The sequence below is a fragment of the Tetrao urogallus genome (assembly GCF_951394365.1).
Source record: "Tetrao urogallus genome assembly, chromosome: 2".
NCBI lineage: Eukaryota > Metazoa > Chordata > Aves > Galliformes > Phasianidae > Tetrao > Tetrao urogallus.
In genome coordinates this window covers 4393776-4420564 of record NC_136814.1, presented here as the reverse complement: position 1 = coordinate 4420564, position 26789 = coordinate 4393776, and the positions used below count along the sequence as shown (strand labels likewise).

General features: G+C 48.6%; 1 protein-coding gene across 5 annotated transcripts; it reads right to left on the bottom strand.

Annotated features, from left to right (window-relative positions):
• Window positions 1-26789, bottom strand: PPP2R5D (protein phosphatase 2 regulatory subunit B'delta; the record flags this gene model as incomplete). Of its 5 annotated transcripts, none has more annotated exons than XM_079549960.1 (16): window positions 1-138; window positions 445-561; window positions 998-1070; window positions 6427-6528; window positions 8576-8703; window positions 10624-10794; window positions 13415-13468; window positions 14602-14710; window positions 15392-15451; window positions 15853-15983; window positions 16461-16553; window positions 18659-18769; window positions 19102-19301; window positions 20212-20419; window positions 26253-26333; window positions 26763-26789. In XM_079549960.1, the coding sequence occupies 16 exons, from the start codon at window positions 26787-26789 to the stop codon at window positions 1-3; spliced, it is 1803 nt and encodes a 600-aa protein (XP_079406086.1). The 5 variants fall into 5 exon arrangements, with proteins under 5 accessions (XP_079406086.1, XP_079406087.1, XP_079406088.1 ...); XM_079549961.1 differs by having other exon boundaries at window positions 20212-20413; XM_079549962.1 differs by having other exon boundaries at window positions 20212-20404.

Below are 26789 nucleotides of genomic sequence, written 5' to 3'. Positions count from 1 at the left end.
TCAGAGAGCCTCCTGGTTTGAGGTGAGAAACTCTTCTGCTCTCTTGTGGGCCTCCAGGGCTTTTATAGTGTAGACGTCCTGAGGAAGCTCAGATTTCCGGCGCAGCAAAACCTTCTCCTTCTTAATGTCTTTCAGCATCTACAGACAAACCAAAGAAGTCAGGTATCTGCAGCCATTCAACCTGTACAGCCTAAACCTTCCCTTCCTCTGATACCAACTGCTTTGCTGGCTGACACAGTGACGTGCTACAGAACAGCCTGAGAGCCACAGACCACAAGGACACAGAGAAGCCCCACTTGCACAGGCTGATGTCTAACAACCAGGAATTAGAGTAGGGGGCATTTACACTCAGGATGTTTTGAACGAGCTGTTCTGCCTGCTGGACCCTGCACTAACTGGTCATGCCCTGAGCAGTCTCTGGAAGGCCCCTCGTCACTTACACACCTGCACAGCCTCCGTCTCCACTGTTTTCTTCAGTAGCTGAATATCCTCTGCAGTCGGGGTCTCTGTTTCCATGCAGCAGACCAGAGGCAATGATGGAGGTGCATAATACATGGGATACTGCAGGTAACACAGAACACCAGGGAATGAGCACATCACCCAACACCAAATTTCCTCCCCTCAGCATCCTAACAGTGTGGCACACTTCCTCCAGTCACCCTTTCTGGCACTCTCAAAGTCACAGCATGTGCACGGTCAGGAGAGGAGCATTTTCTCTCATCCATTTTTGCCTGTGGCACCCAAACGAGCCACAGCAAACTGCAAGTGTAGCCACAGCCAAAAGGAGTCCACAAATACACACACCCTGACCAGCATAATCCAGAGTCAATACTGCTGAAGTCCAGACTGGTAAAACACAGCCTGAAAGGGACAGATCAGCACCGTGTGCACAAGACTGGGACCAGGTGCTACAGCCTGCCCTCATGAGCTCAGGAAGCAAGCTTAGCTCCCCCAGCACATTCTTGTTCTGTCTGTCCCAGATCCTGCTGTTACACACCTGAGGGTTCAGCCGGGCCAGCTCCTCTATTTTCTGCCACATTTCTTCTCGTTCCTTCATCCTGAACCTCCCCCTGCAGACAGAGAGAGCACAAGTGTGAACTCCCGGGGGCAGCACAGCTTTCACCAACAGGAAGACAAGAATAGTGACAGCAGAAGTGCACAGGTAAGGGAAGAGCTGCTCAGCCCTTCAGAGATCTCAGTTTTCAATCCAGAGGTGAGACGGGGCAAGAAGAATAGATGTGCTGCAGCCAGCCCAGGGAGGGAGGCAGGCAGGCAGGCGTGCTCCTCGCTCAGCCCAGAGCACAGTGGGGCAGCAGCAGCAGCAGGTGGCACAGGAACCTTCTCCTCGCCTCTGTGATGCATGAGCACAGTTGAGAGCCTGGGTTCTGGGGTAAACAGCTCTTCAGCTTGGCACAGACTTTGCTGCAGTCCTCATGTGACCGTTCAAACTTGGCTGCTTGTAAATCCCAGTGCAGTGAACTTTCCCCCACAGAGGTGACTTTCCACCACCCCTTGCTAGTATTCCCTTTTACATTTTAAACCTCTGCACTAAAATCTCTGCTTCATTTCTGCTTTTCAACTTCTCTGGCTCTTATCCTAGCTACTGGTCTATCAAGAGTCCTGCTTGTCCACATCAAGGAAGTCCTTACTCTGTAATTGCCTCCAGCTGTACACGATAACGTGGTCTTTGCCACATTTGCTTTTTCTCAGTTCATAGTACAAGGCCTCTAGGGGCCCCCATGGAAAACATTTTATATGCCTGCTCCTTTTCCTGGCTACAAAGAAGCAGCCTCGTCTTCTTTAGCTTTTCAAACTTGTCAGTCTCCCTGGACAAGGCAGAGATCCTGCAGAAATCATCAGGTATGGTGCAGTTAAGGATTGATCCTGTATTACAGCAATCCAGTCAGCACTCTCTCAGCAGCCTCAGGAACACTACTTTACTCCTAAAACAATAAACTTCATAACATTAAGATTTTATTTTAGAAAACAAGCGCAATTACTACTCCATTTAAGTCTCACATTTGCAAAGAGAACAGCAGTTGATTGCAACCTCACATCCCTGTGCACCAGCAGGCCCTGGTCTGCAGTGACCTCTGCCAGTGAGACAGCAGAAATGAGCTGTGGAGGCAGCTGCTGGGACTGCTGTTCACTGGACCAGGCTGAAAGAAGAACAAGCAAGGGGCAGGGCAGGAATGGCCCTGCAGCCTCCAAGACACTCTTTCGTGACAAAACTGTCTCCTTCCACAGGGGAGATACAACTAAACAACGTTGCTTCCTGTAAGAAACAAGTTATTCCTGATTTGACTTATTTTCTATTACAGTTCAGAAAGTGCAGCTGAAGTGTTAAGGGTACATGCATTTGCTTGCATGTGGCTGAAGTTTTAAAGACACAGAGGGAGAATATGGCATTTCCACAATGGCCTTCAGCAAAGAACTGAGGCATACTTCTCAGGTAAACTCATCTTCCCAAGCACATGCTTGATTTTCTGAGGCTTGCCTCTGAAGTGACCATAAGAAACAGATAAGAGTCACGTTGACTAGATCAGTGAAGGACACCTGGTGCTCCAGGTCCACTCCAGGCTGCCTGATGAAGGGGAGCCTGTTAACGAGGCTTTCTTACTTCAGCTGCAAAGGCACTGCGCTCACAGGTCTCATCTTAGGTCTCATCTTGACAGAGGATTTCAACCCCCTGTACATCTGATAGGAAAGCAACACAGGGGGCTGCAAGTCATCCAGAAGTGCACTGAGCATAACTTCCTGGTCCGAGTACTGAACAGAACAACCAGAGGTGAAACGTTACAAGACTTGGTGCTCATCAGTGCAGAGCAGACCATTAAAGAGGTCAATAACTGAGGCAGTCTGGGCTGTAGCAAGCGTGCCCTGGTCGAGGTTGTGATCTCGAGGAATATGGGCCTGATGAAGAGCAGAGTCAGAACCTTGAACTTCAGGAGAACACAGCAGTTCCAGCTGCTTAAGGAATTGTTAGATAGGAGCCCCTGGAAAACTGCCCTTAGAAACATATGAATGGAACAGAGGAGGCAACTCCTTAAGGACACCTTTCTGACAGCACAAGAGCTCTCCATCCCCCTAGTAGGAGAAATACACAGAGAGAGCAGGAAACTAGCAAGGCTGAGCAAGAACCTGCTGGTCACACAGAGGGATAAGAAGGAAAAGTACAGGCAGCAGAAACAGCGATGGGTGGCCAGGGAAAAATACAGGGATGCTGTCTGAACATGGAGAGTTGGGATCAGGAAGGCCAAGATGCAGATGGAACTAGGCAAGGGAAGTGAAATATAACAAGGGGTTCTACAGGTTAGAAGAGACAAACCATGGAGAGTGAACCCCTGATAAATGAGAATGGTTCTGTCCCTTCATCATTTGGACTGGCAACAAAGGACACAGAAGACTGATGTACTGTCATAGTCTTCACTGCTAGTCAGGCTTCTCATATCTCCCACATCCCCAGACCTCTAAGTGGAAGTTGGGGGAGCAAAATCCCTCCCACTGTAACCAAAGAATAAGTCCAGATGAAGACCATGGCGGCTGGAAAAAGGAAAACTCGCTCCTATTTTTAAGAAAGGAAGATCAAGAGAACTACAGGCCAGTGAGCCTCACCTCATGTCCATGCCTGAGAAGATTATGGAACAGATTCTCCTGGAAGAGATGTTACAGCACGTGTGAGACGAGGAGGTGATTCACACCAGCACAGCTTCACCAAGGGCACATCATGCCTCACCAATCTGGTGGCTTTCTGTGATGAAGCGATGGCAGCAGTGGACAAAGAAAAGGCAACTGATGTCATCCACCTGTACTTCTACAAGGCCTGTGACACAGCCCTACACCATGTTCTTGTCTCTAAGCTGGAGAGATACGGATTTGAAGGCTGACTAGTTGGTGGATAAAGAATTGGTTGAATGGTCACAGCCAGAGGGCTGAGGTCAACAGATCAACACCCAGATAGAAGCTGGTGATTAGTGGTGTGCCCCACGGGTCCATCTTGTGACCAGTGTTCTTCAGCATCTTTATTTCTGACAAACAGTGGGACTGAGGGCACGCTCAGCAAGTGTGCTGCAGACATTAAGCTGAGTGGTGCAAAATGGATGCCACCCAAAGGAACCTGGGCAAACTTGAGAAGTGGACGCGTGAACATAATGAGGCTTAACAAGATGTTGCACTTGTGTCAGGGCAATCCCAGATATGTGTACAGACTGGGAAAAGATCTCCTTGAGAGCAGCCCACTGGAGAAGGACTTGGGGGTACTGGTGGATAAAAAGTGGAAAATGAGCCAGCAGTGTGCATTTGCAGCCTGGAAGAACGACAGTATCCTGGGCTGCATCAAAAGAGAGGTGGCAGAAAAGCAAGAAGGAAAGGATTGTTCTCCTCTGCTCTGCCCTTGTCAGGCCCTACCTGCAGTACTGTGTCCAGACCTGGGGCCCTAAGCACAAAAAAGATGTGGAGCTGTTGGAGAGGGTTATGAAGATGCTCAGAGGGCTGCAGCACCTCTCCTGTGAAGAAAGGCTGAGGGAGCTGGGCTTGTTCAGTCTGAAGAAGAGAAGGCTGTGGAGAGACCTCACTGTGACCCTCCAGTACTTGAAGGGAGCTTATAAGCAGGAGGGGGACTGACTGTGTCCATGGTCTGATAGTGATCAGACAAGGAGGGATAGCTTTTAACTAGAAGAGGGGAGATTTAGATTAGACATTAGGGAGAGAAATTTCACTCAGAGGGTGATGAGGCACTGGAACAGGTTGCCCAGAAAAGTTGTGCCCACCCCTGCAGGTATGTACCCCCAAGGCCCTGGGCAGCCTGATCTGGTGGGTGGCAACCCAGCCCACCCAGGGGGATTGGGACTGGATGGTCTTTAAGTTCCTTCCAGCCCAAGCAATTCTATGATTATATGGTTTGCAGATCTTTCGCAGAATAATTCTCCATAAGCTGCACACTGGTACTGCTCACTGTCACCTTCAACAGCAGAGAGCAGGTATAAGCTGTAGGAGATAGAAAAAGCCTGACGGAAATGGCAGATAGACCTCAACATAAATATGCTTTGACTGTGACTTAAAATGTATGGGGGGATCCAGGAACGGGCTTCACAAATGCCCTAAAACAGGGAAAATACTAAAGAATCACAGAATCTCCTAAGTTGGAAGGGATCCATGAGGATCACTGAATCCAACTCCACACAGGACCAGCCAAAATTCAAACCCTTATGTCAGATAGCATTGTGCATTCCTTTAACTCCAGCAGCTCGGGGCTGTGACCACTGCCCTGCAGAGCCTGTTCCATGCCTGACCACCCCCTGGTGCAGAACCTTTGCTGCCAATCCACTGCTGTGGTAGCAACTGGCACTTACAGTTCTTCAACTCCTAGCAACCTTCACGTCAGAAGGGTCCTCTGGAAGACTAGGCAAGGCAGATAGATGTTTAATATCTCCTGTGTCTCCACAGAAGCTATACCAACAGGCCACTGGTACCCTTTTGGGTCCTCAAAGTCCCCCCTCCTGAGGCAGTCTGCACTAAGCATGCACAGAGTCTCTGGGCAAGTCACAATGGGGTGCAAGTGCTGCTTGTTCCCAGTTAGGCCCAATATGACTCCATGTACTGTAGGGACCCATCTGTCATTCCAGAGACACAGGTGACTTCTGTCCCTTCATAACTGGGCAGCAAAAAAGTTATTAACGCCGTCAACTTAGAAACTGCAAACTACTCATTTCTCCATATGTTACCCACCCCCAAACTCCACATCTCACCTTTGCTATTTATTGCTCTTCTGCAAAACAAAGCCAGCAGAAATCTGACTTGGGAAAGAAAAAGTTTCTTTCTATCTTAATGAACTGACTGGACTCACCAATCACTCTGAACACAAGGCAGCAGAAAGAGCAGAGTGTTTTCTCTTTGCATCACGGCACAGATACTTGCTGAGCTAAGATTTTTATCCCCACCATTTGCTCTTCGAAGTTCCAGATATTATTCCATCTTTATTACTGGAAAACTGAAAGCATCCTGTGGTGCAAAAGATTCATTACGCTCTCCACAGCAAAATTATTCAGAAAACACCTTCTAAAGCAGCAGGATTCTACAAGCATTACCAAGACATATAAGAACTGCTAAATATTTTCAAGGCAGACCAAAAGCTTCTCTGTAAAGCTAAGCAGACTTTTCACACTGCAGTTTACTTCCTCATGACCCAGAAAACTCTGTCGCTCTTTTCCAAGCTAACTGCTTCAGCAAAAGTGGAAGGATTACCTGATCACATGTTTACTAACTCTTCTCACCCCCACATACTGCTGAGCAGCCCTCTACTTTCTGATAAAATGATTTGCACCAGTCTTTCATTCCCCCTCTGTCTACTGGGATCTACCAGCTGTTAGCATATTCAAAGAGACTCCACAATGAGCTCAAGCCACTGGGCAAGAAGCTCTTACTCACTTCTGCTTCTCTGCCTTGTATTGCTGTGTGCAGTCATCAAAAAGCTTTTGGTTCATCTCCATGAACAGCTTTAGTGCATTGTAGATCAGTCCATGGATCGTCCTGCAAAGAAAACAGGAAGGGAGAACAAGTCATGGTGGTGTCCTCCAGAATCTCAGCCCTGAGTTAGCCCCAGCAGCAGAGAGAGACAAGAGCAAACGGTCACAGCAACTCATACATCACAGCATTGGTACAGGTCCTCACACAGCCCCTCCTCTTAGAGTGGAAAAACCCCTTCGCATAGAGAGCATCTGAGACCATCATACAGAGAAAGAGATGGAGTGAAAAGAGAGAAGACCATTGGGATAGCCCTGCTCTGACTGCTCTTTGCAAGTGCAAAAACAATCGCACTCAATTCCTAATGTCACAAACTGGAGAGAAAGGACTCTAAGGACCTTCTCAGAGGTGTTCAGAAGAGGGATTTCCCTAATCTAGCTCTACTGCCTTCCACAATTAACCTCAAGATGCACAACATGACTTTTTTGGGCTGCCCACTCATGAGTTTTGCTACTAAGCTGCCCAAAACACAGACATCCAGCAGTCCTGGAAATGGAAAAGAGCAGAGGGAAAAAAAACTGCTTTTGTGTCAGTAATCTACATATAGGTTACAATGTGCCTGAGCAGGCTCAGCGACAAAGACCCTCCCCAAGGAATAAAAACAAGTATTCAAGCTGACTGTGAGATATCTGAGCTGTGGGAAATGATGAGACTGTAGATGTGAGCCCTGGTGCATCTCCAGCTCTACAGAAGGAATAAGGAAGAGAGCTACAGCCCTGCTGGATTTATGCAGTCTGATTGACAAAACAGGGAGGAAATGAGCTATGGGAAGGAAGAGGAGAAACTGAGGCATTCAGCCTGTGCTGAGACAAATCCATCAATGCTAAAATAGAGAGAAAAGAGGAAAACACCTTTAGGACCTCCTCTGCCATACCAACACAACAGAGACAAGTAAGAAAAGTAGAAAGAGCAGAATCAGGAATGTTGACTGCAAAAGGAGGAAAGAGAACTGGCAGAGCATTTCAGACAGGAAACATGAAGTCCTTTTCTGAACTCTGATCAGGTGCAGTAACACTGAGTGGGAGAGCAGCTATACACATGTCTGTATGTGTGTGTGTGTGTGTGTATGTCTGTCTGCATATGCATGTGTCTGTCTTCTGGTAAACATATGCACGGAGTGTGATGCCTTGGTGCCTGCATGTGTAGACTGACAGACACTGAATGGAAAAGAGAGCAGGACAGCTCAGCACGGAGATGTTCACACATTCAGACCAGCCCTGCCTGATGGCTCAAGTCAGTGCTTCCTGCTACAACTAAGAGAAACAGCAGGCCAGTAAGGAGCAATTCTACCTCACAACCCCGTCTTTACTACCACAGCATACACTTAAGTCCTGGTCTTGTCCAGTTTCCCCAGAATTAATTACTTTGATATTTCCATACTCTGGAATAGGAGAAGATGACTTTTTCCCCCCCATCTCCCTGTATTTTATTTATTTATTTATTTATAAGAAAGCTTCAGGATCTCAGCTGTGGACTAAGCACTTTCAGCTAATGCATTAGAAGCGAGTTCTGCAGTTTGATTTAAATGGGTAAGAAATCAGTTAGTAAGAAGCAGTTGGAAGACAGGCTAGAAGGAAGTTTAGGGGAGGACCACAACACAGACAAGTATTGAGGGTGCAGACACAGGAGGCAATCTGACATCTGCCCAGCTGTTTCTGCTTTCTCTATTCTTTCTGTACTCAAGGGCAGCCAGGTACGTGCATCAGATGAGGTATCCCATCACAAGTGGGTGATCATCAGTTAACAAGCAGTCAAGAATCCGCTGGAAAACCTACAGCACACCTCCAAGAGAGCTAGGGAGACGCAGGTATCAAACTCTGGGTGGACTCGACAGCCACGGTGCCGAGCCCTGCAAGATGTCTGAGACCTTACAGGCCACCGTGGTCTGCTGTGGCACCTTCCCATGCCAACACTAACAACACCCCCTCTGTCTCAGCACCTGGTGTCACCCAGTGCCATGCACCATTGCACTGTAGCAGCATGCCCCAAGATCGCTAGTAGGTCAAGCAATCCTGCATGCACAGCAAGTGCCAGGGCATGCGGAAAGACCTACTTGTTCCAGTGACTCTTGGAGTTCTTGTAGAGCGCTGGAAACATGATCGGGAGAATTTTGGCTGCGTTATCGCTGATCAGGCTCATGATATATTCGTTGTTCCAATAGTACAGCGCTCGCTCTGCCACCTGCAGTGGGAGAGAAACCCATTCTTGGAGAGGCTCCTTCCAGTAACACCTGTGGTGCACGTGGAAACTGTGCAGTGCTGAGACCAGAGCTTACCACCGCCCAGCTGAGGAGCAAACACTTCCCCGCAGCACAGGCAGCACGGCTGACCTTTGCCAACGTCTGCATGGCCATTTTTTTTCCCTTTGCCTTAAGTTCCTTCTCTTATGGCATTTAACCAGACACTTCTCACTTCCCTGGGGGGAAAATGTTGCATTCTTAAGCAGGCAAGTCCAACATTAACTCCAGTGCTCTCTACACAACACTTGAGCACAGTAACATCATCCTCTTCGGATCATGGCACAGACTAATCCAGGACTCCTTCATTTCCTCAGATTGTAAAGCTCCACAGCTACCATCCCTCCCTGGCCTTCTCTCTAACAGTCTCCCCAGGCATTTGAGCATGCTTCAAATACCAGGATCATAATCCATCTTCCTGATTTAGCATGAGTGAAAATATGGAAAGACTCGGGGCACCAACTCTGCTCCAACACGTCAAACAAATCTGGCAAGTTTCAAGAGAGATTCAACCACACTTCTTCATATTTAGCTACAAATTTCAGCAACGCAGTAACCAAGCTGATGTGTGAATTTCTGCACTTAGCACTGGCTTGAGCATGAGCTAAACACCTGGGAAAAGAGGCATCTAAGTCTGTTCTACATTTTGTCTGACAGAAGTCACTATATCCTCTTAATTTATCATTTCACATGAGTAAATGAAGTGAAACTCATCTTGTGCTCACTTACCTAGCCTTGGTTCCCACCTATTATATCCTGTTAAGCCTCTGACTGCTGATTAGTGCACAATCCATTTGGAGAAAACTCTCCCACACCAAGGTGCTCAGACTCACGAAGAAGATGATTCTCACTTTTGCTCTCTGACAAGTTGCAGTCACTGAAACTGTTTACTCTTCCTGTTTGGAACACCTTTGAGGTTTATTCCCCTAGACTGTGAAGTGTTCACAAGTTGTCCATGTTTTTCAGTCCTATTTTGCAAAGAGCTGGTAGCAGAAGAGGACTGGTATGAAGTACGTGACACCTCTTCTCCAGCCTTTGCCTTCTTCCCTTCAAGTTCCTTTTCCTACTGTACTGTTCCAGTTTCCTCCTGTAGCTACTTCCAGGTGTAAAGGTCTCATTAGCCCCTTGGTTCCCATCAACCAAACAAGCAGTTCACGTCCAATTAATTTTGATCAAGCTCCCCAAGTCCTTTCCAGAGTCACTCCCTTCTAGGAAATTTTTACACACAACCTAGCTTGATCCCATTTTTGGCTTCTGAACACAACTTTGTTCCTCACTGTATTAAAAGACACCGGCTGCAGTCTGCCTCACTGTGCAGTCACACCCACCCCGGGGATGGGCTGCATCACCATTTCACCCCACTCCCACATCTGGGCAAGCCACCTTTCATGGAACAAGGAAGAAGCACACTACCACTTTCAGTATACCTATCATCAATGCTGGAATAATACAAAGAACCTCGTCTGAAGCCACTCGTGTTCCACAAACCTCTTTCATCAGCCTCAACCTAGTACTGCAGCCAGCTTGGACCTACTGTGAGAGGGTGACACTGGATGGATCTCCTCTATACTGCATCTGCCAGCTAAAACAGGAGGTAGCAGAGTACCTCTGCTCCAGCTGCTGCACAGCACAGCGCAGCAGGAGGGGATCCACTGATCAGCTTAGTTACCCCTCCGGATGAGACTGCTCTGTGGCTGGGCAAGGACTCTCACTGCCTCCCACCACATGGAACCCCAGTACTCTCTCTGGTGGCACCACCATGTGCCACTGGTCCACAAAGACAAGCTCAAGAGCTGTGGCATAACCCTCACGTGCCAAGTGGGTTACAAGTCAGACCCCTACCCACTCCCTGAGCTGGGACCCACCTGGAAGTGTGGGCTGGAGACGCACTTGGCCAACTGCCTGAACAAGGGCTCCATAACTTTCACAAATTCAGATGGCTCAATCACATCCAGGATCTCTTCCAGCTCATTTAAAAACATCACCTCCTTGGGACTGTGTGTTTTCGGCCAGAACTTCAGCAAGCCCACAATCACCTGAGTAGGAAGGGTACAGACACAGTGTTAGAGACTGAAAGTTAACACAGAGGGTGAAATAGGATTTTAAAAGTCTGGTCACAACAGCAAAGGAGAGGAAGTAACAGAAATAATGACACTCTCAGAGAGTGAGGGTGAGTTACCAGGGAAGAAGGAAGAGAAAAGCACAAACTCTGCCAAGTTGCATACAAGACAGCAGTGCTGCCCAGGATGCTAACATTTGGTACTACCAGCACAAAGCTTAGAACTACTTCTTCCTCCAGCTCACTTTAACAAGGATCAACTCAGAGTGGGCAGGGGATGCCAGATGGTGCAGAGCAACAATGAAAGATCAACCAGTAAAATCAGAAATGCTATGGGGAAGGTGATAAAGGAATTGTTATTTAATATACCACAGAGCTTGAATGCTAGAAAGTACCCAACAAATAATGCAATGGCCACATTCAGGGCGAGCAAAAGGAAATACCATTACATACAAAGGTAGCTGGATTACAGAGCTCGTTCTTGAGGACTTTTGTCTAGAGTCCAGACTGTTCCAGAAAGGAGCAGATAAGTTTATGGAGGCTAAACTTAATGATGATGATGAAATATGACAATAGAGATGCAACTTCTGTCTGAGAAAACTATTGCTTACAAGATAGTGGAGGAATACACTAGGGGAATATAGAGCTATATCCCACTTCATTTATTAATATCACTTCCTTGCCTAACCACCTACTTCTACGTACTGTCAAAGACAGAATCCATGATCTTGCAGACCTTCACTCAGCTGGAGCCATCAGTATGGGGTTTACAGGAATGCTAACTGTGCACTAACTCTACAGACAACAGAAACGGCCATTTCCTGGTAAGAGCTACTATTCTAAACTCTGTACTTCAGCAATCTGATCCTGAAGCAAACGCATGAGGGAAATTTCACCCCAGCACAAGGACAGCAGTAGGCAAAGCAACAGCAAGACGAGGAACATCTGAGCCACCAACTCAAGGCTCAAGTAGCAGTTTGGTATCCTCAGCATTTGTCGTCACTCAGGTCTGCTATTCAGGCAAGAGTCAGCTCCAGTGACTCAGAATTTCTCCTACAGCTAAGGTGGTGCAAGGTGTGCTGAGTCTGTGTTCACTATTACTTAGCACACCTGAAGTCTTGCTCACCTGACAATCATTCAGGCTGCTGTAATGTAAGAGCTACCACGCTCAGCCTTACTGAGCACGGTTTGGGTGGCACACGTTAAGTGACTGCAGACCTAGTAAGACCTGGGCTCCTTTCAGCATTGATGGCAACATCTTCTACTGCAGTCAGGGCCTTGCTGGGGCACAACCCCAGACTTCAATAACCCCAGTAACACCAGGAGACTATTTAAAACATTCACAAGGAGGATGTTTCAACAAGTCTATATGGTAAGGACCCTATGCAATGGCCCACTGACAACAAACCAGAGCTGTGCCTCTAATCCACGGATCACCAGCTAAGCAAGCAGTGATGAGCTTTATTATTTGAATAAGCTTCAGAATGAATCTTGGAAGTATTGACAGACTTTCCCATTTCTCTCTTATCCCTCACCCTACAGTGAGTGCTTTGACAGGAGGCTGCTAGGCTGGATTTAAGCTACAGGAAGTATTCAGCATGATCAGGAAGCTACTTTACACAATTTGTTCCAGAGCAGGCTTTTAGGAACACAGAAAACTGAGGTCCTACATTTAAAAAGGAAGAAAAGAAAAAAGCAAGATCTGTTTCAGCATTCCAGCATCAGAGCTGCAGAGCCAGAAAGCTGACCAGCTTCCATTGAGCACCAAAAACACACACATTTCAGCCAAAGAACAGAACGACCTCAAGCTAGTGTTACTCATTAAAATGCTCACACTTTCTGGTGCTCCCTGCTACAATGACACAAGCACATGGCCATCTGCTGTTTTGAGGTTGCAAAGCTCAGCTCTGTAGAAGACATTTCCTGGCCTGCAGTAGGTGGAGAAACATTTGTCTCTTGCCAACCCCCTGCCAAACCAGCATACAGTCTGGCTAACACTGCATGCCTGCATAGCCAGTAACTGGAATACGTGAGGGACCCACTGCTCACACATTTTAGAACTTAATGTCTCAACAGCACTACATCCTGAAGGCATATGTCTCTGCACTGTGACTTAACGCTGTGGAGTCAGCATACTGATGCTAGAGCAGGAAGAATACTTTCATCAAGAAACAGGGGCTTGCCTAAGTAGTCTTCTGGGTTCCAGGTTTATAACCTCATTCTGACAGTTTTCCAGCCAACTCTGGCAGACTGAACTCTTCCTATTTCAAAGTCTTTGCGAGTTCACGCTGGTTCCACCAGGTGTCAGAAAGCTATTTGTTTTGTCTCTGCAGAATCTATCACTGGCTCTGCCCTGAAAGGATGCTTGGTATAGATCTGAAGCACAAAGGCAAACTTCAGCCATGTTCCTGAAGCTTTCAGAAAGGCCTGCACATGAGCAGCACCGTTCATTTTGCCCACAAGGTGCCAAGCAAGTTTGGTAAATAATCTACATCCCCCCGGACTCTGCAGCCTCTTTTCACACTTTCTGAGCCCTAAGGAAGCTGTGAAGCTTTGGGGACTTGACTGTCATGCAGAGGTTAAGAAAGGTTACTCACCGGCTCTGTCAAGCTGCTGTCTTTCTCCAAGAACTGTACAACACAGTATGCCAACTGCAGGAGAACACATGGCAAAGTTAGAGCTTCCTCAAGTCTACTGGAGATACAAGCAACACCACCACCCACAACTGGAAGTAACGTTAGGCCCTCCACAGTGTGTGTGACAAGCAGACAGCTGCAGCTCCAAATGAATCCAGTTGTAATCACATAACGACTTATGTTGGAGGGGACCTCAAAGATCATTTAATTCCAACCCTCATGCTGTGGGCAGGTTTGTCAACCACTAAATTAGGCTGCCCGGGATCCCATCCAACCCAACCTTGAATGTCTCCACCCATAACCTCTCTGGACAACCTGTTCCAGTGCCCCATCATCCTCTGAGTAACAAACTTCTTCATATCTAACCTAAGCCTTGCCTCTTTTAGGTTAAAGACATCCCCCCTCGTCCTAACGCTATCAGACTGTATTAAGTCAGTCCCAATTCTGATGGCAAGTGGGCCCTAAGACTAGATAGGGCCTGAGCTTAGTGAGTGCATGCAACCTTAGAGAATAACATGAGTCACCTAGAGCAGCCCACAGCTAATGCACTCTAATGCAAGCACAGCCACACAGCCACACACATGACAAGGAGCAAACCAGTAAAAACAAGGCTGGGAGAACAGACATCACTGTTCAGCATCCATTTTTCGCTTCCAAGCTCAAGTCCCGATCTCCATGCTTCTCTTTTACGACTTCTAAATGGCAAGAAATTAATCTCTATGCCAGTCTAGCAGTCCGGCACTCCAAACCATTTGCATATCTCAGCAATGACTAACAGCTGACACACCACATACAGAGGCTGATGAATGGAGCTCTGAATTTTACCCCTCGTTTCAGCAATGCACCAATATTTCACAATCTTCCATCACAGAGAGGCAAAGCAGGTCAGAGCATTAAGTCAGCAGGAAGTGGAGGATACCTTCCTATCAGCCAGTGCCAAAAAAGCACACTCATAATGCACACAGGCCCAGACACTGCAAGGCTGGGACAAATCACCACAGTAAAGAGCCAGTGAAAAGCCCCAAACATCTTACAGCAAGAAGGTCATGTAATAGAGTAATGCAGCCTGAAGAATAGCTACAAGCAAACCTGCATAAGCACTACTGCAAGAATTGCATTCTGCCCTGAAGACTTGAAGCACTTCTCACCTGTGGGTGGTAGACGCTGAGAGATTTCACTTTGTGCAGTGGTAACAAGACCCTGATGAGGAACATTTTGTGCTCTTCCTTCAGAGGCAGAGCAAACCCATTGATTATGCTGAAAAGAAACAAGAATCTCATTAATTTCTTTATCCAGCAGAAACACAGTATGTCTCACCACAGAAGAATAAGTGAGATGCCTTAGCTTTCATTAATAACTGGAGAGAACACCTACCACTGGAAGTACAGTTGCTGGGGCCCCACCTTGCAAAACATATCCAGTGAAAGCATGCTTCCTTATCAGGCATGGCAGGGAAAAACCTCTAAAGGAGCCAAGGCTCCACAGCTTTCTGTGCCAGAATAAGCCCAGGAACCTTCAGAAACAATTTAACAGAACCTCTGGGGAAGTCCAGCACAGAGGTAGCCCAGACATCAAGGCTCAGCTTCAACAGAACAGAATAACAGCAGCGTAAGAGAGGGCTGCTTCTGCTGAAGGGCAGTGAAAGCCATGGAGGAGGCTGCCCACTGCTACAGTTTCTCAAGGCTGTGAGAAGCTCTTTTGCCTCAGCAGGCAGTAAGTGTGGCTGGGCTCAAACTCAAAAGAAGAGCAGACGGATGTGGGGAAAACTATCACTGCATTTGTCAGCAGGATGGAAAGCACTGTGTGCTTCACCAGAGATTCTCTGAAGATAGCACCTGCAACACCAGCTGGCAGAGGGCACTACTAGCTCACACAGCACACTGAGCTAGGACATGTCATGCACTGTGAATCCTCTGGGACTTACAAGACCATCTTTACCTTCCTAGGATCTCCAGCAGTTCTGCAATCCCATTGTGATGCTCTGTTTCATAGATGAACCTGAAGAGAGAAGAATGTCATTGCCAAACACTGGATCCAGTCTGATAAAGAAAAGGAAGGAAAAACAGTGGGGAAGGGTATTCTTCTAGAAAACAGAACTTGGAGAAAACAGTTCAAGATGTGCAAGATGGAGGCAAATAGTCTATTCACTGCTCCCTGATCAACACAACTTCAGAGAAGCTAACATTCACCAATCCCAACGTTTGCTATGTATGCTGAAGACAGCACTACCAAACCTCTGCTGCTCTTAGGCACAGGCCAGTGCTGTCCATACCAAAACAGAATGATATAACCAAGTTACTTGGCTAATTCAAACCTAGATTAGGGACAGTCCAATGCTCAGAATCACTCTGTGTTGTACCAACCATTCATCAAGCCAGTGGCACTAGGAAACACCTCACCTGTAAAATATATTGTTGATCTGCCGTCTCACATACGCTCGCAGACCCAGGAACTTCCCATAGATCCTGTGCAGAATAGTCTTTAGGAAGTCACGTTCTCTGGGGTCTTCACTGTCAAAGAGATCCAGCAGCTGCGGGGACAGAAATTCAGTGTCTGCACACACGACTGCCTGGATGAGGCTATGAGCAATACTAGGCACTGCTCCTACTCAGCAAAAGCGGCTCCTCCAGCCAAGAGATGCCTTCAGCACCTTGAGCACAGTGGTCACCTCCCTAGCCACAAGTTGGTACCACCAGCATTCATCTTGTAAAGCACAGCAATGGCCTGGCAATGGCCAAAGCAGTGTGTTCCCATGCTCCTCCTGCAAGGCCCCCACTGCCCCTCTCCCACCAATGATAACAAATTCCAGAGACTACAGCCTGCACGCCCTCTCACCCAGCTCTGATAGCTCTAGCTGCTCTTTCAAGAAAAGGCATAAGAAGAAAGAAAACCTTAATTATCTAATATTTCCTGATTAAACTGGACTATTTGCATAAAACTTCGGCCAAAGTCTGCTGCATGTCCTTCACAAAGGTGCTGCACAGTGGCAGGGGCTATGATTACTTACAGACAGTACAAACTTCTGGTCAATGTATTTCTTCGCTATATTTGGTTGAAAATCAGGGGACTCCAAGAACCTGAGGAAGAACTCGTACACCAGCTGCAGGAGGAAAAAGAGATCACTTAGAAATCCTCCTCATTTTCTCATCACTGTTTACTTCACGTTTTACATGTTTTCCATCTCCTTAGGGGCTTGAAAGAAGGCTGGAAAGCCTAAGTGGGGGCACAGAAAACACAGGAATACACATTTCCTCACCCACTGACACCGAGGTGACACCGAGTGAGCTGCCCTCACTATAATGGGCTATGGAGCAGTGGCACATAACTGCCCAACTCTGCATGAGATCTCATCATTTCAGGTCCTGCCAAAGACAAAAGTCACCTACTCAGATCAAGACACTAAGCCTGGGAAAATCTCCTAGCTTCAGTCCCCACCTCTACAGAGTACAGAAACCTCCAGAAGAGAAGACAAAAGCTTAGGTTTATTAGCATCATACAATAGAATGGTTTGGGTTGGAAGGGACTTTTAAGATCATCTACTTCCAACTCCCTGCTATAGGCAAGGACACCTCCCAGTAGACCAGGCTGCTCACAGCCCTATCCAGTCTGGCACTGAATGCCTCTGAGCAACCTATTCCAGGGTCTCACCAACCTCACAGCAAAAAATTTCTTCCCAATATCTAGCCTAAATCTACCCCCTTCCAGTTTAAAGACACCTCCCCTTGTCCTGTTGCTACATGCCCCCACAGAAAGTCCTTTCCCAGCATTCCTGTAGGCACTCTTTGGGTACTAGAAGGCCACACTATAAGGTCCCTCCAGAGCCTTCTCTTCTTGGAAGCCCTTGAGACATACTGAGGAAGAACAAAAGAGCAGACATGAAATGGACCCCAGGAAAATACTGTGTCCTCTTGATCCCTGGGAACTGGCTTCAAATTTGGATTGACTCCACTAAACCACGTGAGATTCATGCTGTGTCACAATCCCACAAGAACAGCAACTTGTTTTCAGAAGGCTGCTAGTGTTGAAACCTCCAGTGCTACTGCTGCCCTAGACTGGCAAGATTACCCAAAGGCAGAACCTGTCAACAGAGAGTACCTCTGAGGGACGACTAGGCCAAACTAGAGCATCATATCCCCAGGTTCCAATTGAAGGAGCTGTGGGGCCACCCAACCACAGGTGAAACTGAGCTGCCAAGAACAGCAGCACAAAAAAACCCGAGGTCATCATGAAAACTCAGCAGTGGACCTCTTGCCACAGGCCTGCGCTGCCTGCTGCCGACTTAGTTCTAAGAAATAAATGCTTCCTATCATTTGCAGCACACTGGTGCTGAGGAAATACCATTCCTGTCAACACTCACATCCCTACGTCAACCAGAGCAGTGAGAAGTGATTAACCACTGCTGCAGAACTGCACTTTATGTCCTCTGTATTTTTGCCTCATCCTGCAGCGACTAGCTCTTGCTCTGCCTTTGTCAGATTGACTGCATGTCTCCCGGCAAGTGTCTGAGGAGACTCTTATAAACTTACCTCCTGACTTACACTTCTGAGCTCTATTAATCATGTTTGTTCTTGCCTTCATAACGCTTTTCACCTAATTTGTCTTAAACTATTTCTCGGGACACAGCTTACTGAAGAAATCCTCAGCCCCTTTTCTTCTTCTTCCACTCCTGTTCCCCATTTTTTTCTGGTCACATTTGCTCCCAGTTATTGCAACTGTGTTACATAAATATAAAAGAGATGTGTTAGCAGGTGCTAGCATAGGTTTTGCTTTGGCAACAAGCACTCCTACTCCTCCACATGCCTCCGAGAGACCATGGCAAGGAGGAGTGCCAAAACAGACAAGGGTGCTGTCTCCAATACTGCTGAAGCCTAGAGAATGAGAGCTCTTGAACCATCAGGATTGGAATTATCATTGTGGGGAAATGCTTCTTCCAGAGACAATATGGCACAATTCCCTTTACTCCCAGCAAAGTGCTCCAATCTACCTCAGTGCCACATGAGAATACAGCCACCTGCAGGTGAACACTACACAGAGCCATCAGCTTGTTTCCAGAATGCTCCTATCGCCTGCATTGCCTACATGCTGCTTCTTACCCATGGCCTGGCCCTTCCCTATCCTAGCACACAGCAACCCTCACTTACTGGGGCAGACATCCAGATGACACAGACCCTCAGCTTCCCAGATCTATACCTTCCTTCTCCTCACCTGTAGGTGTGGCCAGGCAGCCTCTAATGTAGGCTCATCTTCCTCAGGGTCAAACTCCGCTCCTGTGGGATTGGATGACGGCGGAAGTGTCCGGAAGAGGTTCACTGAAAACTGAGGTCAGCAAAAAGGACAATGAACGACATCGCTACTCTTACGATGGGCCTCCTGCAGCAAATCCCTCACTGCACAGCAACACATTTACCATAGCAAAAAGCTTTCCTCCTAGAGGCCGCAGGGTTACAGATTACAAATAAACTTCACAAGTGAAGTTTGTGCCAGGGAAAAAAACTTCCACCTCTCTTTACAAAGGATGGGAAAGACTGAGGTCACACTCCTCCCTGACAAATCTGTTTTTCTTTCTCTTCCCTCCCTCTCAAAAGCACATGCATCTGAACAGTCCCCATTTATTTGGCAAACAAGTGCATGCTGGCCCCATGCCCTACCATAATAACAGCTTCAGGATAGATGGCCTCAGTGACGACATCACGGTTGTGCGTGATGTATTCTACCATTTCATTGAGACCTGCTCGCTTCACCTCCTTGAATTTCAGGTCACTGAGGGGGTCAGAGATGAAGTCAAAAAGCACACAGCATTGCCGCAGCTTCTGGATGAAAAGCTCTTCTCGCTCGTGTGGAGGAGCATCTGGAAGAGAAAATAGGGATTGTCAGACCTCCAAGGTAGGCAAAGCATCTATCTGGTTCGCCTAGGAATCAGCATGGTTCACCCCCAAGCATGCATTCCCTTCTTTAGTCACAGCCCCCCTTGAGCTGGTGTGGTAGGAGGGAGAGTAACCCCTAATATGGAGACTAGGACAATGGAGGTAAAGAACACCTATTCCATCTGGCGATTTCAAACTCTGTGCAGATGTCTGATCTACTAAGCATCAATCCCTTCCCATTGCAAGCTACTGCAGAAAAGAAACTCACTTTATGAGCTTCCTTCATAGACTAACTGAACTATCAGACAGCCACCTTTCCTAAAAGGCCTGTTTCTGTGAGCAGTGTCAGCAACAGGCCTGGTTGAGTGACTGCTGACAACACTTTCTCCATGTCTCTACTTAAGGCACCTTTAATTGCACCATTATGGATACTAACTGCTAATGCTGGATAATTGCCCCAACGTAGACAAGTTCAACAGCACTATCATAACTTGCAATGGAAACTTGAGGAGGAGAAGGTGGTCTGGTATTCTCCCAGGAACAGGTGACTGCAGGAGCCAAGAGCAGTCTCTACTAAGTTCTCCACACTTTACCACCCTCCCACACAAACTGCTGAAGAATCTGAAGCAACCTCAAGTAAATGTAAGCACTAGGGCTTCAACTGCTTCAAATGGGAAAGCAAATAATGAAGTTCATACAGAATATTCTCTTTTTCTTTTAGGCTATTCATCAATTTGCAACCTGCTGCCACATCAAGCACCCTTCCCAGAGTCATCCCTACAGCACTGCTGGCAGGTGGCTACCAGGGTCACCCTGGAAAGAACCCTCATGCTCTTCTGCCTGGAGAAAGCACAGCTTGTTAGGAAGGTCGCTCCTGCCCCACAGTTTCTGTACCTTTAAGGGCTGGAAGCTTTTGCAGTTCCCTGTTTTTGCTCAGATTGAAGCGAGAAGAGCTGTGTCGACGTTCCTTCTTCACAATCTGGGGTCCCCCTGAGTACTTGATCTTATTTAGCTGGGTTGGCGGGGGAGCGCTGTTACTGGGGCGTTTATTCGAAGTTGTTTGTTGTTGCTGCTGCTGAGGCTGCTGCTGCGGCTGCTGGGCCTGTGATGGAAGAGAAAGTCAAATAAAACTCACAAGCTTTTACCTACAAGGCTCACAGGCAATAAGACATGGTCAGTATCTTCTTGGGCTGAAGAAACTGGGCACATTTGCACCACCGCACTTGCATTTCAGTACACCTCATCCACTTCTGCGAGGCTGTGTGTCGGCTGGCTGCACGGGCAGCGCTATCTGCAAAGCGTACATCAGTTCTGCTCATGCCTGCGAGGTACCGTGAAGGCATCAGAGCTTTCCAGCATGTGCGGTGCTACAGATAAGGAAAGCAAGGCCAGGTCTTGCAACAAGTTATAAGAGCTTACTGATACAAACTCTTGTGTAGAGATGTCCTCTCAACTTGGCGCCTCTTGAAAAGAGCTTAGAGACGCTTTCCTTATTTTTAGCAGGTAACTGGAAACTCAAGCCAGCGCTTTCTCAGCTCAGCTCTGTTCTGGCTGAAGTTCTGCTGGTTTGAGTCCCACTCCAGCCGTAGTGGTTATTATCTGACTCGGTAACATCACACTGATGCAACTCATTGAAAACTCATGGAAGAGGGAAACACCTCAAGAAAGAAGTCAGCCTACTCCAGACTTGCTGGGAGAGCACAATGTTCCCGTTTCTCCCCAGAATGCCAACAAGTATTTTGGGGGAAAGCACCAGCAGTGCAGGCTTATCTGAGCTCTCCTCCAAACAAGATACGGTCAGTACTTCCCTGTGAGGATTGGCTTACCTGCAGCTTACCCAAGACAGGAACAGTCCTTGCCCTGAACTGAGTCCTCACATTTTCCAAGGAGGTGCAGCACAGCATCACTGTGCAAGAAGAGCACCTGCATCGTGGGGAACCTGGATCACCCTCCTTCCACAGGGAAGAAGGGCAGAATGTGAATGCTGAGCCACTACAGGGGAAAGGTGGTACAGAGAGAGACAAAAGGTGCATCAATAACCTTACAGGTAACACTCAGGGAAGAAGAACCTATGGGTCCTGCTAGAAGACGTGTGAGGCTGGCAGAACGTGTCTGTACATTCCCCACCCATTCAGCAATGCCACATGTTCCCACTATGGTATGTGTACTGCAGGCCAACAGTCTACAGCCATGTCCCCTTCACTAGGGAGACTGGAAAAGTCACTGCCACTAGCTTCTAGTCTTCCATACCTGGCATGGAGGGAGACAAAACACAGCTTCAACTGTTCTTTAGAAAATGGATATATGCACGTATCACATAAAATTTCCTAGAGAAAATCCAGTGATGGGGAAGGCCGGATACATTCTTATGCTGCAGCACTCAAAGGGTTTTAACATTGATTACTTCTACATTGACGTTGTGGCATTGGTCTGAATTCTTGTTTTCAGGAGGCTCCTCCTGCATCAGGCCCACCGTCCTTCTGCCTTCAACATCCCCCTACTTTGGTAACATGAATCAGGAGAGGAGAGGCTTGTTACAAGCCTCTTTAACACAGTTTTATCCTTGGGAACATACCAGACTGCTAAAACAAAGCTTTTCCCTTAACACCCAGGTATCAACCTCACAGTTTCCCTGACATCAGCATCAGCTGACCAACACAAGCACATCAAACCAGGCTTCAGCCCCACTCCTGACACCACCTCAGCCGCTCAGAGAGATGCTGTTTGTGAGCCATGTGTGCTGGAGCGAGCAGGGAACAGCACAAAGCAGTTTGCCCAAGCGCGGTGCAGCAGCCCCACCTTTCCCGCTGCAGTGGAGCAGGCTGCTCTGCCAGCAGGAGGGGCCAGCCCCAGTCACAAGCACATCTGAGCTCCCCGAGGCACCGGCTCCCCAGCTGCCTGGCATTTCCTCCCTGTTAGTTCCCACCACCTCTCCTCCCTGCTAAGAGCTTGCCAGTACAAGTCAATGAGCCTCGGGCCCTGGGCCCGCTCTGTGCCATTTCTATTCACTCCGGGCTCCAGGAGATGCTCTTCTCCCAGCCACTCTGAGCGCAGCGTCAGCCTCTGTTCTGTTCTCCTTCCCATCCATGACCTCACCTCTGCAGGCACTCCCACTGCAGCTGGGTGTATCGCCACTCGGAAAGCCCTTCTGCCTCACTGGTCCCTTGAGCATCCCCCGCTTGCTAAGCTTCCAGCCCAGATCTGCTCTCAGCTCCTCCTCCTCAGATGACTCTTCCCTTCCCATCCCTCAAGTCAGTACCTGTTCTTTGTCTGTTGTTACACGGCTTCCCCTATTAAAATCAACCTCCCTGTCTCAGAAGTAACACCAACACACTGTAACGCTTATGTCTGAATAATGAACTCCAGGTACTGCAGTAACAAGCCCCATGGAGATATCTGCAAAACACGTAATACAGCAGCTCAGTGAAAAGGAGCATCCTCTCCCAGAGCTGTGCAGCTCATCAGCGAGGCTCCAAGCTGTCCTTGAGGCTGCAAAGCAACCCCTCTTTACTGCTGCTGCTAATCCCTGCTCTCACTTCCAGGTCATTAACTCTCTTCACCACCCAGCTGCCTCTCCCAGGCTTTCTGGCCAAGAGTAACTCTTTATCATCCTCTCATCCACTCTGACATGTGCTCTTCTATTTCTTTTTTCTCCTTAAATAGCTACACAGAAATTCTCTCCGTTCATACCTTCGTCACGTTCCACAGGGAACGATCTAAAAAAATCTTTTATTTCCCACTCTCTGCTCTCACATTTTCTTCCACTGCTCCAAACTCTTCTGGAGCAAATTATGCTTCTCCAAAGCCAGGGACTGGCCAAGCTATGCTGCCTCATCACCTCAGCCACTTTCACCAACAGAGCACTGCACTACCCCCTGTAGGTAGTTCAAACACCACCTCTGGTGGGGACCTACCCGCTTCTGAATGCACCTGCCCCTCCACCTCAGCTCCACAAAAAACTCCTTTGCTGTGAAGAATAAAACACTACAGGCTTCCTTCCCTCTTCTTCTCCCTCCACAAAGATCCTCACAGGAGGTCCCAGTCTGCCGCACTTGCTCCAGTCTGTCAAAGGAGAGCTGCTCTTCAAAGAGCTTTACTCATTCCACCAGCTGGACAACTTGTCTGCAGAACAAGTCACAGCTTTCTGGTACCAGGATAAATGAGGACTGTGAGATCTCCTCTGCTCCCTGCAGCACAGCGCAAAGGAAGAAAAAGCATGCTGGAAGAACTGCCCAAATAATGTTCTCCTGCTGCAAGTCCATCAAACATTTGATCTACTGAGACACAAAGTTGACAGTTCTGTTCAGCACACCTTCAGAAAGGTAACCAAACAACCATAACACCATGGAAGAATTTACAAGTCAAGAGACTCCCACAACACCAGCAGAGCCATCAACTCCTACCACACAATACTGCTCCAGGTGTTTCGTAAGGACAAAAGCCCCTCCTGCTTCCAACTCAAGAAACAAGTCCAGCTCCTAGCGCACAGACCAAGTTCCTTACCCCCAGTATTAAAGCAGAAATACCTTTCTGTGCTTCCTGAAGAGCAGGAAAATTGCATTCAAACTGGTATACATTTCTTCTCATCAAGCAAAAAGCTCTCTTCCATTCTGCAGCAGAGCAGTCCCGAGACAGCAAAGCACCAAGAGAGAACAAACTTCACCGCAAACTCAACAGGGAAATGGAGATGAGACCTGTGGCAGCAGCACATTGGAGAGGTGTCTCCTTTCTGCTCTCTGTTCCTATGATCAAAGGAGACCCAGCCTTCCATCCTAAAGAAGGGCTGGATTTTGTCTGGGGTATGAGGAAGTGGCTGGGTATGTTTTATGGGAGGGAAGGTTAGACACATCTCTTCTAAGTTTCTCCCGTGGCCAGGAACAACCATACATTATGTGCCATTTCAGGTAATGGAAGAAAACTTGTAACTAACTCTCCCTCTCTGGCTGCAGCACTCGTTACCAGGAAACACAGCCACACACCATGGGTTTGGATGGGAACATCACAGTGCTCTGCTTTGGTGGCTCTCCATCACCTTTACATTGCAAGATTCAGGCTTCCTTCTTCTTCCTAGAGATGGGAACTCAACAAACAAAGAGTACCAAATAAATAAAAGGTGAGCCTGACCCCATGATGTCAAACTAGGCGTTCCCTCACTTGTTAAATCAGCAGACAGCCCTCAAGCAAGCCGTTTGTAGCTGTATACACAAAATAAAACAGGCAGAGGCCAAGACAGGGATGGGATATACAAAGAGGAATCTACAAAATTGCCACCAGCTCCAAGGCAAACAAACTCAGCTGGTTTTCTGCTGGCTACAAGGCAGGTTAGGCATGAGCACGGCTTGAACCTTGAACTGGATTGGCTGTAGTAGGGATAATTTTTGAGGCTGTGCAACACAGGTCCATGCTTTGAAGGAGACCCTAAAGTAACCTTATTTGGACGATGATGTTCCCATGAACCACGGAAGTCTTCCAGGTCTTCATTAGCCTGACATCTCCCATACCCAATCCTCCAAATCATAAGTGCAAAACATTCCAAACAAAACATGAGTACACAGGCTTCTGTGGACGTAGAAGTGACACAGCTTGTTTGCCAAACTGCAGAATTACAAAGAAACAAAACAAAAACCATACCACCAGACATATGCATGCATCCTTTATTGGACACGCATACAATGCTCTTCCAAGCCAAGTCTCAGAACCCACAAGCACACTGTTTGGGTGCTGGACAGACCCAAGTCTGCCAGAAAAGCTCCAGCTGACCCAAATTTTTGTTAGTTCTTATACAGCTTTTCATGTTATCACATTCTGCTGAAGCCATCCTAATACATCCAGATTGGCAACATCAAAATTGAGAATGAGACTCTGCATAGTTAGGAATACAGATTGTGCCTTTTTGTGAGTAATGCTGAGCTCAGAAATGAAGCAGTTATACAAAGAAGAATCACTTCATCTCTAGCACTTTATCCCTATTCTTTGAGGTGTCCTAGCAATTATTTCGCAGCCTCACTCCCCCAGAAAAATCCTTTCAAGAACAAGCTCCTTTTCTCTGACTCCTCACTACTCTCCCACTCTGACACCAGGTGACAACAGAGTTGATTGTGCTTTGCTCTGACAGGAGCAATGCAACTGCTCCTGTCTGTCAGGCCTCCTCCTCCCTAGGAGCGATGGCTCCTCTCATTGACTCATAGAATATCCCCAGAGGGAAAGGATCCACAAGGATAATTGAATCCAACTCCTAGCTCCACACAGGACCACTCAGCCCCAGTGTCAGAGCGGTGTCCCAGTGCACCCTGAGCTCCAGCATCAGGGCCGTGCCCACTGCCCTGGGCAGCCTGTGCCATGCCCACCGCCCTCTGGGGCGCAGCCCTTCCCTCACCCCCACCTGCCCTCCCCTGACGCAGCTCCACACCATTCTCTTGGACCCTGTCGCTGTCCCCAGAGAGCAGAGCTTCACACTGCCCTCTGCTCCCCACAAGGAGCTGCAGGCTGCCATGAGGCCTCCCTCAGCTCCTCTGCTCTGTGTTGAGTAAACCAAGGGCCTCAGCTGCTCCTTATTCATCTTGGCCTCTAGACCCTTCCTCACCTCCATATCCCTCCTTTGGAGGCTGATGTTTTATAGCTTACATCGTGGCTCCCACAGCTGCATGCAGCGCTCGAGACGAGGCCACACAGCAGTCACCTCAGAGGCTGCCATGTCTCTCCCTGCAGCCAGCTTCACCACACTGCCCCCAGCTTTGTGCCAGGCCTTTCTGCAGGGCTGCACGACAGGAGGCTCGCCGTGACTCCTCCGTCGCTCCCCTCGGGCCGCAGCTCGAGGGGCACTAACTTGGTGCGAACTTTCGCCTTTGCCGCTCTCTGCTCAGACCCCACGGATCCGGGAGGGATCCTCCCTTGCAGGAACGCGGGGACAGCGCCGTGCGAGGCGGAAGCCTTACCTCTTCCGAATTCTCAGCCCCGCCATCCTTCCCGCTGCCGCCGCCGGGCTTTGTGGTGCTTTTGGCCGACTTCGGAGACTCCTGAAAGGCCGAAAAAGCGAAACGTTCGCCCTGCGCGCCCCGTCACCGCGGCCCCGCGCCGCCTTTGTACCTCCTCCCCTAGGAAGGGCACCCCGCGGCCCGTTCCGAGGCCTCAACCGGGGCAGCGTACCTCTCCTACCGAAGGCATCTCCGCGGGATGGGGGGGTGCCGAAGACGGGGTGGGGATGAGGGTGTGGGGGGGCACCGCCGCCCCCCGCGCGCGCCTCCGCCGCCCTCCTGCACCAGGCGCCCCGCCCGCCCCGCCGCGCGCGCCCCCGCCCCCTGCCGGCCGCAGCCCCGCGCGCGCCCCCGCCCAACGGCCGCGCCGAAGGAAGGCCGCGGCGAGGATGGAGGGAGACGGGGAGGGAGCGGCGAGGGGGCCGCACGCCCGAGGAACGTCCCCGCAGCTCGCCCTCCCGCCCGCCGCACCTTCTCCTTCTTCAGCTTGTAGGGCAT